The sequence below is a fragment of the Gorilla gorilla genome, chromosome 22 (assembly GCF_029281585.2).
Source record: "Gorilla gorilla gorilla isolate KB3781 chromosome 22, NHGRI_mGorGor1-v2.1_pri, whole genome shotgun sequence".
NCBI lineage: Eukaryota > Metazoa > Chordata > Mammalia > Primates > Hominidae > Gorilla > Gorilla gorilla.
Window position 1 is genome coordinate 42,032,719 of NC_073246.2, and position 13,344 is coordinate 42,046,062.

General features: G+C 45.0%; 1 protein-coding gene across 1 annotated transcript in view; it reads right to left on the reverse strand.

Annotated features, from left to right (window-relative positions):
* DSCAM (DS cell adhesion molecule) overlaps positions 1-13,344 on the reverse strand; it is an 836,416-nt gene that overhangs the window by 123,933 nt on the left and 699,139 nt on the right. The window contains exons 17-18 of the mRNA XM_063702725.1: positions 8,745-8,985; positions 6,479-6,625 (exon numbers count right to left, since the gene is read on the reverse strand). Coding sequence (XP_063558795.1) covers positions 6,479-6,625; positions 8,745-8,985 — 388 coding nt within the window. The remainder of the gene's footprint in view (positions 1-6,478; positions 6,626-8,744; positions 8,986-13,344) is intronic.

Here is a 13,344-nt window from a genome sequence, read left to right on the forward strand (position 1 = left end):
CAGGATATTGCACAGAAGTTCACAAATGAATAGCCATGTATTTTGTGTGTCCAGGATATTGCACGGAGGTTCACAAATGAATAGCCATGTATTTTGTGATTACGATGACTGTGGAACATCTTTTGTTCGTCTTTTTTTGTCACCAAAAAGATCAATGTGGAACGGATACAGCATTAAAGGAGAATGGCAAATACTGCATGGGACGGCTGAGGCCTGTCCCTCACATGCCAGAGAGCCCCTGTGCCTTCTAGGAGCTGCAAGAAGAGGGGTAAAGGGGCTCCCACAGTCCAGGCCCCAGTGGGAGCCAAAGGCCTGGGACCACCAGAATCAGACAGTTCTGTAGGCTGGGGCTTTGCTGGGGAGGGAGCAGGGCGAGGATGGCCCAAAGACAGGCCTTTGGACTCCTGTCTTATAGGGAGGCCAGCAGGGTGCCAGCTGTTAAAGGTCACAATTTGGAAATCTCAACGGAGGGCTTACGAAAATGAGGAGACTGTGTGAGCATGTGTGGTCACCAGGCAGTCAAAATATCAATACTTGGTTGTCCCAGATGGATTGGAAATTCTCATCTCTGAAGGACGGGTCTTTCCATATTCAATTATATTCCTTTTCCTGAATATATTTAACATAAGTCTTTTGGATTAGGATAAAATCCCAAATGTAACCAGACATGATGGCTCATGCCTGTGGTCCCAGCCTTCCAAGTAGCTCAAGGTGGGAGGATCGGTGGAGCCCAGGAACTGGAGGCTGCAGTGAGCTGTGATTGTGCCACCGCACTCCAGCCTGAAGGACAGAGCCAGACCCTGTCTTTAAACAAACTAATTAAAAACTCATATGCTAATGGACAAACTTTAAATATAGATCTCATTAAGATCTTTTCAGATTTAGAAACTTCACTGTCAAAGTTCACACACGTACATCCCTACAGATATATACACACGCAATCAATAAAAATACAGCTGAGGGGAGGGGCTGATCAGGGCAGGGTGCTGGGAGCTGGTTATGAGACTTTGATGAAGGTCTTTTTTTCCCAAGAGTGCAGGGTGTCCACCTCACAGAAAAAGTAGGATCATTTCACAACATAGGAGAAAGCTGTGACCCTCCGGCAAATACTTGAATCAGAATGCAACTCTTGAATCAGACAGAATGAGGAAGAGGAGCCTGGTGGGGAGGGAGAAGGACAACCTGGCCTCTCTGATCTTCTTAAAGAGAGCAAACACTTGGCCCGGTGCAGTGGCTCATGCCTGTAATCCCAGCACTTCGGGAAGCCGAGGCGGGTGGATCACGAGGTCAAGAGATCGAGACCATCCTGGCTAACACGGTGAAACCCCATCTCTACTAAAAATACAAAAAATTAGCCTGGCGTGGTGGCAGGCACCTGTAGTCCCAGGTACTCGGGAGGCTGAGGCAGGAGAACGGCGTGAACCTGGGAGGTGGAGCTTGCAGTGAGTCGAGATCGCACCACTGCACTCCAGCCTGGGCGACAGAGCGAGACTCTGTCTCAAGGAAAAAAAAAAAAAAAAGCAAACACTTAAAACAAAATGATTAAAAATGCTAATGGTTAATATACTAATTAGAATTAACATTTGGACGTTTACTCATTAGGGGGTTCAAGTTATTTTGATTAACTAATTTATCATGAACCATGAAGACGAAGGCAGTCAAAATCCCAATTTTAAGATTTCTAAAACTACCTGAGCCACAGTTGTCTCTATCTGCTAGAACGCCTCATAGACTGTGAAGGAAGGCTATTTTCCTGATGACAGATACTACGTGACTAGCAGATATGGAAGAAATAAAAAGCAAAGAACGAGAAAAAGAAAGCCAGATACAAAACTGAGTGTTTAGTTTGCCATTCTTTTTAACGCTTTTTCTTTTTAAACATGAATTTCTACAGCCTAGCTTTCATGCCCCTGTAGGGCTGTTTAATACACACACACACACACACACACACACACACACACACACACACACACACACACATTAACTGAAGTGTATTGTTCAGTTGAGGTCATGAGTGAAACAAAATTAAAAAAAATATAAAATAAATTTAGAAATCAGATTTTTTCTATTAAAAATTTTGTTTTAAACAAAATAGTTTTGTGTATTTATATCTTGCCTCATTCTCAGCGGGTTTTAAGGCAGAAAACAATAGGTGCAGGAATAGCTTCTGAAGCAAGCCCCAGCTGCCCACACACTCCAGTTGGCACCTAATTGTTGCTTCCTTTCAGAAAGTACTATTTTTTCCATGAAGAAAGATGGATGAGATGGAAGTTAGCAAAAATTCAGAGGAAAATGGTAACTTTTCAAAGGATACAATTTTCCTAGCAATCTCAAATAAACTGTTTGTCAGGCCTTAACCATGATTTAACTTTCTGACCATGAAAAAAATAATCAGAAAATTCATCAAAATATTGTTTATTTAACCTTCCCTATCTAATATACTAACCAGTTTTATTTCATCTGATCACATCAACAACAGAATTCTTTCTTAGACATATTTTGGAAAGTATTCGGGCTATTGCTAACTACAGTGGTAGTAACAATATTTGCCCCTCTCAGCCTGTGTGAATGTGTGGGGTGTGTGTGTGGTGTTTGTGGTATGCGATGTGCATGGTGTGTGTGCGCCTGTGTGTGTGGTGTGTGTGTATGGTGTATGTGTGTGGTGTGTGTATGAGGTATATGTTGTGAGTAGCATGGGGTGTGTTATGTGTGTTGTGTGATGTGTGGTGTGGTGTATGGTGTATGTGGGGTGTATGTGTGGTGTGTGTGCATGTATATGTGGGGTGTGTGTGGTGTGTATGTGTGGTGTGTGTGGTGTGTATGTGTGGTGTGGTACGTGGTGTATATGGGGTGTGTGAGGTGTGGTGTGTGGTGTATGTGAGATGTGCCTGGGGCTGTGGTATGTGGTGTGTGTGTGGTGTGTGTGTAGTGTGTGTTGTGTGTGTATGTATGTATGTGTGTTGTGTGTATGCATGTGTATGTGGGATGTGTGGTGTGGTGTGTGGTGTGTGTATGTGTGGTGTGTACATGTGGTGTGGTACATGGTGTATGTGGGGTGTGTGTGGTGTGGTATGTGGACCCTGAAAATCTGAGGCAGGTCTCAGTTAATTTAGAAAGTTTATTTTGCGAAGGTTGAGGACGTACCCACAACACAGCTTCAGGAGGTCCTGACAACACGTGCCCAAGGTGGTTGGGGGACAGTTTGGTTTTATACATTTTAGGGAGACATGAGACATCAATCAATATAGGTAAGAAGTATATTGGTTCGGTCTGGAAGGCAGGACAACTTGAAGCAAAGGCAGGAAGACTGGAAGTGAGGAGGGGACTTACAGGTCACAGGTAGATGAGAGGGGAAGGGTTGCATTCTTTTGAGTTTCTGATCAGCCTTTCCAAAGGAGGCCATCAAATATGCATCTATCTCAGTGAGCGGAGGGGTGACTTTGAATAGAATGGGAGGCAGGTTGGCCCTGAGCAGTTTCCAGCTTGACTTTTCCTTAGTGATTTTGGGGGCCAAAAAGATATTTTCCTTTCATAGGTGTATGTGGTGTTTGTGTACGTGTGGTGTGGTATGTGGCGTATATGGAGTGTGTGTCGTGTGGTGGGTGATGTACATGGGGTTTGTGTATGTGTATGAGGGGTGTGTGTCATGTGGTGTGTGGTATATGAGGGATGTGTGTGTGGTGTGATATGTGGTGTATGTGGGGGGTGTGTGTTGTGTGTATGTGTGGTGTGTGTGTGGTGTGTGTGTGTAGTATGTGTGGTGTATGTGGGGTGTGTGTGGTGTGTATGTGGGGTGTGTGAGGTGTGGTGTGTGGTGAGTATGTGTGGGATATGTGTGGGTGTGGTATGGTATGTGATGTATGTGAGGTGTGTGTGTGGTGTGTATGTGTGGTGTGTGGTGTATGTGGGGTACATGTATGTGTGGTGTGTGCGCATGTGTATGTGGTGTCGGTCAGCAGTCACTTCCTGCTCAGTGTCTGTGGGAATCCAGCCAGCCCCAGAGGCTGCAGTCTGAGGAGTTTGTGCGAAAGTGTCCAGTAGCCCCGTGAACTGACCTGCTTCATAAACGAAATCTCTCAGGTAGCAGGAAGAGTGACCATTCGCAGGCAGGTTCATGTTTCTGAAGGTTTCTTGCTTATCTTTCGGAAATGAAGTGCAGACTTCTACATTGCACATTTATCTCATCACTTTGATTTTAATCCCATGAGTGAAAGTATCTTTAAAAAGCTGCATGCACACTCCCAAGCATTTCTTTATTTAAAGAACTATGTTTTTGAATATTCAAGTTTTCAAAGCTTTAAAGGTATGAAGCCACATCTTTCATTTTAGAATGAAGATGCCAGCAGGCAATGCTAGCAAATGTGAGTGAGCTTAGAAAATATGGGTGATGTGGATGAAGTCACCACTGGATTCTGGAAATATTTCCAACAAGAACAGAAGAGACATCTTAGCATAACACTGCCTTTCAAAGAACATTAAGTGTATTTAATTTCATCCACTCAATATAAGGAGTAGAAATCAGAAGAAACATATGTAATGATATCCTATGGTATTTTGTCCATAAAATAGAAGACTTTTGCAAATTTTCATTGCTCTCTACTCTGGGGTGTTTTAAAACTTGTGTTTAGGTGGGAGGGGTGAAGATGTTACAGAATCATCTACTTAAATCTGCCCTTCTGTGGGGCTGTCCCTTCTTGGGTCTGTGGTTCTGTATTCATTAGCATCTCCCACGGTCACTGGTCTGGAACCTCCACAGGGACAGACACAGCAACCTTGGTGTTTCCCATGAGCTCAGTGTCGAATGGGTATTTGGCAAATGTGTCTACTGCAGGACCAAGCGGGGGTGGGGGGGTCCTTCTAGATTGCCTCCCATGGCTGGTACTGCTCCAGGTACTACATGTGGCAACAAAGGCATGAGGTCTGGTCTCAGTCCTGAGAAACACATCCAGTTACGGACATGCAGAGCTAAGGCTCAAAGGCCTGTGCTCGCTGAGCCAGTAATGCTTGTGCTGCTCATGTGTCTTCTTGCCTTTACTGTTGCACCAACCGTGGAGGCTGCTGCCACCTGTGGGGCCCTATGTTTACCTGCATGAGGACAGGGGTCTGCCTGGTAGAACAGATCCAGGTGGTCCTGAGCAGGGAAGGGATAGGTCCTTGACCGCATTTGCCCAAAATTAGTGGTGAGCACTCATCAGGGATCACACCCAGTCAGAGGGGTTGAAAGAAGCCCCAGGCTGGGTGTGGTGGGTCACGCCTGTAATCCCAGCACTTTGGGAGGCCAAGGTGGGCAGATCACTTGAGGCCAGGAGTTCAAGACCAGCCTGGCCAAGCTGGCAAAACCCCATCTCTACTAAAAATATTGAAAATTAGCCAGGTGTGGTGGTGCATGCCCGTAATCCTAGCTACTTGGGAGGCTGAGGCAGGAGACTTGCTTGAGCCCGGGGAGGTGGAGGTTGCAGTGAGCTGAGATCGTGCCACTGCACTCCAGCCTGGGTGACAGAGGGAGACCCTGTCTCAAAAAAAGAAAAGAAATCCCAAACAAGAGGGAAGGTACTGTCCAGTGACGGGGGGTGCAGGAGGGGGCTGGAAATGGAGGGCAGGGGAGGAGGCAGGTGTGGGCCCCCCAGGCTTGGGACAGAGACAATGAGCAGACTTCCAGAGGCCTTTCCTGCTGGGGGCTGCAGCCTCGCTCTGCCCCAGCACACTCACGCAGCCCGGCCCAGCCTGGTGGGCACCACTCGCAGCCTGAGGGTGAAGATACTGAGGTGTCGCTGCAAGAAACTTGTGGCCCCAATCTTATGGCCACTTGAGAAAGTCATTTATTCAAAGTCTTGCCCTAAACAAACAGGAAAATTTTGCCCTACCACTTGAAATACACACACACACATACATACACACACACACACACACACACGATAAAGAACAAGGAAAAGAGAGAGGAGGAGAAGGGGAAGGAAGAGGAGAAAGAGAAACAGGAGACAAAATGGGAGGGCCCTGAACTTCCTGCCCCCCCCCCCCGAGTGCCCCCCTCCATGTGCCTGGGCACTCTTCCCACACCCACTTACAGCACAACTACAGGAAATTAAACGTTTCCCCGCGGAGTTCTATTTGGGAAGTAGGAAGAGGCCAACATTTTAGAATACATATCACACAGAATGTTCTAGATAGAGATGGAGGTTTTGGTGCTGCCTGCAGAGCCTTGACATAGACACTCATAATTAGGAAAATACATCCATGTTGAAATTTCCCAAGTGCTGCCCCCGCCTAGGCTTCAACTTGGGTTTCGAAGGTGTGTGATGTTTTAAACAGAGAGACCTGTTCAAACGTCGGATGAGGGATGACAGAAAAGGGGAAAGTGTCTATTGATAAAGAGGTGCCCGCCATATCCTGAGCCCCTTGTTAGGAACTAGGAGGGGTCTGCAAATTCCATCACGCATTCTCTGGAGGCAAACCCAAAGTCCTAGTTTAGTCCTCTTACCTCCGTCCATGAGGTTGGCCCAGTAAATGACTCTGAACCCCTGGAGAATTCCATTCAAGGCTTCCTTGGAAAGTGTGGACCAGGATATTGATATGCTTTCTGGTGATGTTGCTATGGCTTGGACATTTTCGGGGGGGTAACTGGGCACTGAAATCAAATAATTAGAATCTGTAATAACTGTGGGTGGTTTATGAGCAAAGCAATACTGAAAAAGCAACGTATTTTAATATTTCAATATGCAAGCAAAAAATTGCACTCAACCCCAAAATGAAAGAAAAAATAACAAAGATCACTTCTCTGGATAAATCTTATGATAACTCAGTGCTCAGTAAAATATCATGAGTCAATGCATATATTCTAATGGATTCCATAGTCTCTCTTTCCAACTTAGTTTCTTTACTTTTAGGACAGTTGTTGGGACTTGAGTTGTGTACCCTTCTTAATTTTATTGCCTGAGTAGAAAATCATTGTTTGGCCGGGCGCGGTGGCTCACGCCTGTAATCCCAGCACTTTGGGAGGCCGAGGCGGGTGGATCACGAGGTCAGGAGATCGAGACCATCCTGGCTAACACGGTGAAACCCCGTCTCTACTAAAAATACTAAAAATTAGCCGGGCGTGGTGGCGGGCGCCTGTAGTCCCAGCTACTCGGGAGGCTGAGGCAGGAGAATGGCGGGAACCCGGGAGGTGGAGCTTGCAGTGAGCCGAGATCGCGCCACTGCACTCCAGCCTGGGCGACAGAGCGAGACTCCGTCTCAAAAAAAAAAAAAAAAAAAAAAAAAAAAAGAAAATCATTGTTTGTCTGATTTATTTTCCCCTTACTCTTGGAAGTTACTTATTTAAGTTGCATTTATAGAGTACAGTACCTCTGTATTTAGTAATATCTGGCATATAAATTGGAAGCTGAACCATTGTAAAGTGCTAAAAAGTAGAAATATAATCATAGATTTCTCCTGTCTCATCCTCATCCCTTTCCCTAGAGTGAAGAGAGACCATAGACGAGGAGACAGGTCAGAAGAATATTGAAAATACTTTTAGTACTGAGCTTTTGTAAACCTTAAATGTTGGCGCTAGGAGGGGGGGGGTGCAAAATACTGGCTGAGATACGCATCTTAATGAAAAATGAGCATTGAAGCAAAAACAAAGGCATATTTAACGACTATTGCAATTATGAAGATAGACAATTCCAGTGTTCAGGCTGCAAGTCATTGAAGACTCCTCTCCTCGCAAAAATTGTCAGATATTACAGGTGCAAGTCCTATCTGCCTCCTCAAATCTGTGATCAAGGGCCGGGCGCGGGGGCTCACGCCTCTAATCCCAGCACTTTGGGAGGCCGAGGCAGGCAGATCACGAGGTCAGGAGATCGAGACAACCCTGGCTAACACGGTGAAACCCCGTCTCTACTAATAATACAAAAAATTAGCTGGGCGTGGTGGCGGGTGCCTGTAGTCCCAGCTACTCGGGAGGCTGAGGCAGGAGAATGGCGTGAACCCGGGAGGCGGAGCTTGCAGTGAGCTGAGATCGCGCCACTGGACTCCAGCCTGGGAGAGAGAGCTGGACTCCGTCTCAAAAAAAAAAATCTACCATCAAATGGCTAACTGCACAAGAGGTAAATGTAGTGCCAGCTTCCTGCCTTCAAAGCTACCACTTATTGCTACAAATAACCCCATATCTTAACTTCCTGCCTAAAACACTGTGCCTCTGGATACTAGGGTTCTCTATTTTCAAGCACTACTGGAAATTTGAGCTTCTGGGTTATTCTGTGTCATGGTGGAAGGGCTAATTAATGTATCTCGGCCGCTAGGGGGCGATCGATCACTGTGCGATCTGAAAATTCCTTTCCTCTGTGCTCAGAATGCCTGAAAATAGGAAGCAATAAAAAAAAAATAAATTAAAAAAAACCTTCTTAACATTTGGGAGAAAGTTTTTTTAGCAAATAGCATTTCTGCATTCTCGTGAGACTTCTGCAGTAATAGAGAGAGCCTTGTTTTCACTCCAGAAAAGCCCAATTCTTGTACCTGAAATGAACGAGGAAGAGTCTGAAAAGGGAAGGGACTTGCTGGCTTTGCAGTCCAGCCCTGCCCCAGGGGGGCGAATCAGCAGGGTGGGCGAGGTCACGAGGGAAGGCTTTTCCACCCGAGACCCCAGGCCCTGCAGGTCACTGCAAAGTCGGGGGGCGGGGGAGTGCGAGGCTGGGGGAGCCCCGGGGCAGACCCGAGGGGAACCTTTGCGGAGGGAAAAGCCACGACCAGGCCCCGGCCGAACCTACCATCCTCGAGAGTGGTGGTGATGATTTCCTGAGAAGAAGGCCCCGTGCCGGCCCGGTTACAGGCCTGCACCACCAGGCCGTACTGAGTGAACTTATTCAGGTTGTCCAGGGTGTAAACCTCACTGTCCCCGCTGGTGTCGACACTGATAATGTTGAATTGGAAGTTACCCCCAGTGCTGTACTCTCGGTAACCTATTTGGTAGCCACGGATAATCCCATTTTGCAAATGTTTCTTGGGAGCCTAAACAGGAGAGAAAAGAACACACTAAAGAAGTCTTGAGGTAGGACAAGAGCGAAATCAACGCCCACACCCACGTAGGAAAGCAGAAATAAAGTGGAGTCATCACCACGATCCTGGGGCGATGGTCCGGTAGCAGCCGCAAACCCACGTACAGTGCAACTTGGTCTGTGCCAGGCACCCTTCCTTTACCTGTGAATGCATCCGGCCCTCCCAGCCCCTCTGAGCCATTGGACCGTCAATGGACACAGGAGGTCACCTGAGTATGCATGGTAGGAGCGGCATCTGAACACGGGTGTTGGGCCCCAGAGCCTGCGCTCTCATTCTGTCCTTCCTGATGTCCTGGTTGACTTGTCTAACTGGCGAGAAAGTGTCAAAATACAGATCATGTTTGTGGCGTCTCCAGGTACGCTTACGACCGGGTGAGACTGACCCTCAGGCCTGCACCCAGCAAGAACTCTCGGGCTCGCTGCTGTGTGCCAGGCCTTGTTCCAGGCACCGGGGAATAGAATTGAGTTTGGAAGTGTAAGAAGACAAAAGACCTCTGTCCTCATGGAGTTTACATTCTAAGGAAATATCCCAGAATCACGGTGTTTCCAGGTTGAAAACTGGCATGGGAAGGTGAGTGCACACCCAATAGGAAGGTAATCTCTTTCATGAAGCCCCGAATCATTCTGGAATGATTTGGGGGTGATTAAATGTGGGGCGAGAGAGAGGCTGGTGCTAACTCCACCCTGCTGATGTGAACATAGTCCACCAGGTCAAAGTAGGATTTAGGCTGATGTGTAGGACTCATTTAGAAACCAGAGCCTTTTCAAGGATGGTATAAGGCCGGGCGCGGTGGCTCACTCCTGTAATCCCACCACTTTGGGAGGCTGAGGCGGGCGGATCACTTGAGGTCAGGAGTTCAAGACCAGCCTGGCCAACACGGTGAAACCCCGTCTCTGCTAAAAATACAAAAATTAGCCAGGTATGGTGGTGGGTGTCTGTAGTCCCAGCTACCTGGGAGGCTAAAATGGGAGTATCACTTGAACCCGGGAGGCGGAGGTTGCAGTGAGCCGAGATTGCCCCACGGCACTCCAGCCTGGGTGACAGAACAAGACTCAGTCTCAAAAAAAAAAAAAAAGATATGCGAATGCCACCAAGATGAGGCTCTAGGGAATAAGGTTTTGTAGACTTTCAGGCAGTCAACAGATATGTGTGTTTATGTGTGTGCGTGTATGTATACATACACACATACATGTGTATGTATATATGTATACATGTACATATGTATGTATATACATATACACATACACACATACATTTAAGTACAAACTATGGATGTAGATCTCTCAAGGCTCTGAAAGCTTTCTCCATCCTGAAAGTGTTTATAATCGACCTGCAGAGAGGAAATAAGCACTTAAGAACCTGTAGAGAACTATGAAGTGTGGAAATGCATGGTAAGAAAGTGAAGGCCAGCAGGCATCTAGAAAGTGTGAGTATGGGTGGTCTGAAGTGGTGGGAAGACTCAGAGCCCAGGTGGGCTTGACGGGGGGGGGGGGGGGGGGGGGAGGGGAGGGGGCGGGGCACGGCTCAGAGAAGTGGAAGGAGGATGGGGTGAGTGGAGCCTGCAAAGGGTGCGCACCTGCCCAGCGGTGAGTCAGGAGGGAACGGACAGAGTGGAGCAAGACCTTGAAAACCTGCCAAATGTGACCGGGGGAGGGCAGACAATGAGAAGTCAGAAGAAGGTTTCGAGCTGATGAACAGCATTGATGGATTCAGCAAACACTTATGGATTGCCTAATAATAACTTCCCAGGGGATTCCATGCCTCAGCCTGTCATTTGTAGTAAGTCTGACTTATCCAAGAGCAGTAAAATCATTTTTGTTTTTCACAGCAAGTTTCTCCATTTATGGTTTTCTTGGACTCCACTTGCTTTTCCCAACAGCCAATCTAATTTAGTATATTCATGGTGCCAGCAGGTGTCAGTGAAACAGTCGCGTAAACCATTTATTTATTTGTATCTGTTGGCTCGGAGTTAGACCCTGGTGGAAGAGCTCATACCTTTTTTATTATAAACAAATGTCTATGCTCCTCTGAATCCACAGATGTGCTGGCTTTTGCATTGATGAGCTATGGCTTTTCTCACTGTTTAGAAATAGATTTCAAGATTCTATGTTTTGAAAATTCAATTACTGTACGTGAAAATTGTTTTGCTGCAACCACTGAATTGCATTTATGTGACCTAATTAATTAATCAAATGAATTTCCCTGTAAACATCACCTATAAGTCAAATTTACCAACAAAGAGATTTCCCCTATTTTACATAGTGTTTTAATGTTAGATATAGTGACCCAAATAAAATAATATTTTTTAAATGAGATTTACATCCATTAAATATTCTAATTGTTCAACTGGCTCCCAGTGAGGCTTTAAGCCTCCCCAAGACAGCAAGTTGGATTCACAGTATGGGGGCTGTGTAGTCAGGTCAAGAAGAGTAGAGAGTGAAGTCAAATGCCTGTGAGAAAGTGTTTTCATAGAGCCACCAATTTAGCTAAATCCTCCACAAGAATGAAGGGACCTGCTTGCTGACATGTAGTTCCTCCAGTTTGGGGGGATTAATCCTGCCTGTGATCTGTTTGTACAGGTAGAAAGGAGAAATCTTCCCTCATTTCCTCTCCATGGGTGAAAACCCATCCTAACTAGCTTAAATATAATAGACAATGCAGGTGTTTTTGTTCTGTTCCATTTCAATATTTTGTTAAAAAGAAAAATAAAATTCTTTACATTTTTCTTAGAAGAACTACATTTCAGTCCTGTGGTTCTAAAATAAAGCTTATTTTTTCTTAGCTGATACTTTTGCAAAATATTGCGTGGAATAATTATCTCATTTTGTTTTATAATAAAAGTAAACAACCACCATTTCTATCCAATGCAATTCTATTCACATTTTGATGCATTTCAGTCTATTTATCTAAAGTAAAGTGTTTTGCCCCAATAGCTGTGTTTGTAGCCTGTACAATTTAGTGTCTGAGTTTTTCTTCTTCATTTAATATGCTATTATGATTATATTCCCATCTTTACTTCATAGTCTTTAAATATCATATTCCATCATATTGATGTTTTATTTTATTTAACCTTTTTTTAATTGTTGGGGATATTGTTGTTTCCAGGTTTATTTACTACCACAAATGCTATGTTAGACACCTTCACAATATAGTTTCTCTGTTTCTAAGTTTATTTATTGAACTCAAGTCCCAGAAGTAGATGACCATCTTATTTTTTAAGTCCATGTTTCAATTGGCTGTTAATGAGATAGGGCTTTTTTGATTATTATTCTTCCAGATGTGCAATATCATATGGTAAGTTAAGGGATTATATCACAAGGAACAAATAAGAGAGCTCCCCTCTATTTTTCTTAATATTCCAATTTTGAAATGAAATATATTGAGTAGAGTTATGAGTTATTTGATGGTAGTAGTGTTTTTACATCTTTTTTTTTTCAGGGTGCTAATATGATCTACAGTTTTCATGCAGAATAAATTGTTGCACCTGAGGAAGAAGTGAGATATGTTTCTTATAAAGGGAACGTATACTTTCAGTTTCATAGCTTGCAGGTCCCCAAACTATAAGGTTTAAAAACAGACTTAAAAGGTAGTGGGAGAGGATGGGAGCAGCTGCCAGTGGTTGCAAGCTTTCTCTGTGGGGTGATGAAAATGTTTACAATTATGGCTACGGCTGCACATCTCTGTAAACATATGAAATACCACTGAATCATACACTTAAAATAGGGAATGCTATGGCATGCTAACTGTATCTCAATAAAGCTGTTTTTTACAAAGGTAGTGTGCTAACTCATCTCTAGGTTATCTTTCTATTTCAATTACAACACTAACTGGCACCTCCACCATGATGACCACCACCACCAATCAATGCTTACCACCTCTGCAGGTCACTGTCACCACTGCCAACATCAATGCCACTCCCTCAGGTCTCCCACACAGCCAAGCCACCACCATCACTACTACCATCTCTACCACCATCATCACCACCAGCTTCATCTCTGCCAAAAATACCATGAACACCACCACCACCAGCAATAGCATCTCTACCACTGACATCACCAACATTACAACCACCAGTATCAACATCACTGCCATAAAAATAACCTAATGGTAGAAGCACCTCTATGACTTCTTCCAACTTTACCACCACATTTATCACAAACTTCACCAAAAAACCACACTTTAACCTCCACTACTTCCATCATCATCCTTCATGCTACCACCATCACTGTCACTAAAAAGATGCTTCACTTTATCACTATCCCAAAACCAACAACACTATCACCACCACCATCCATCACTCAACCACTATCC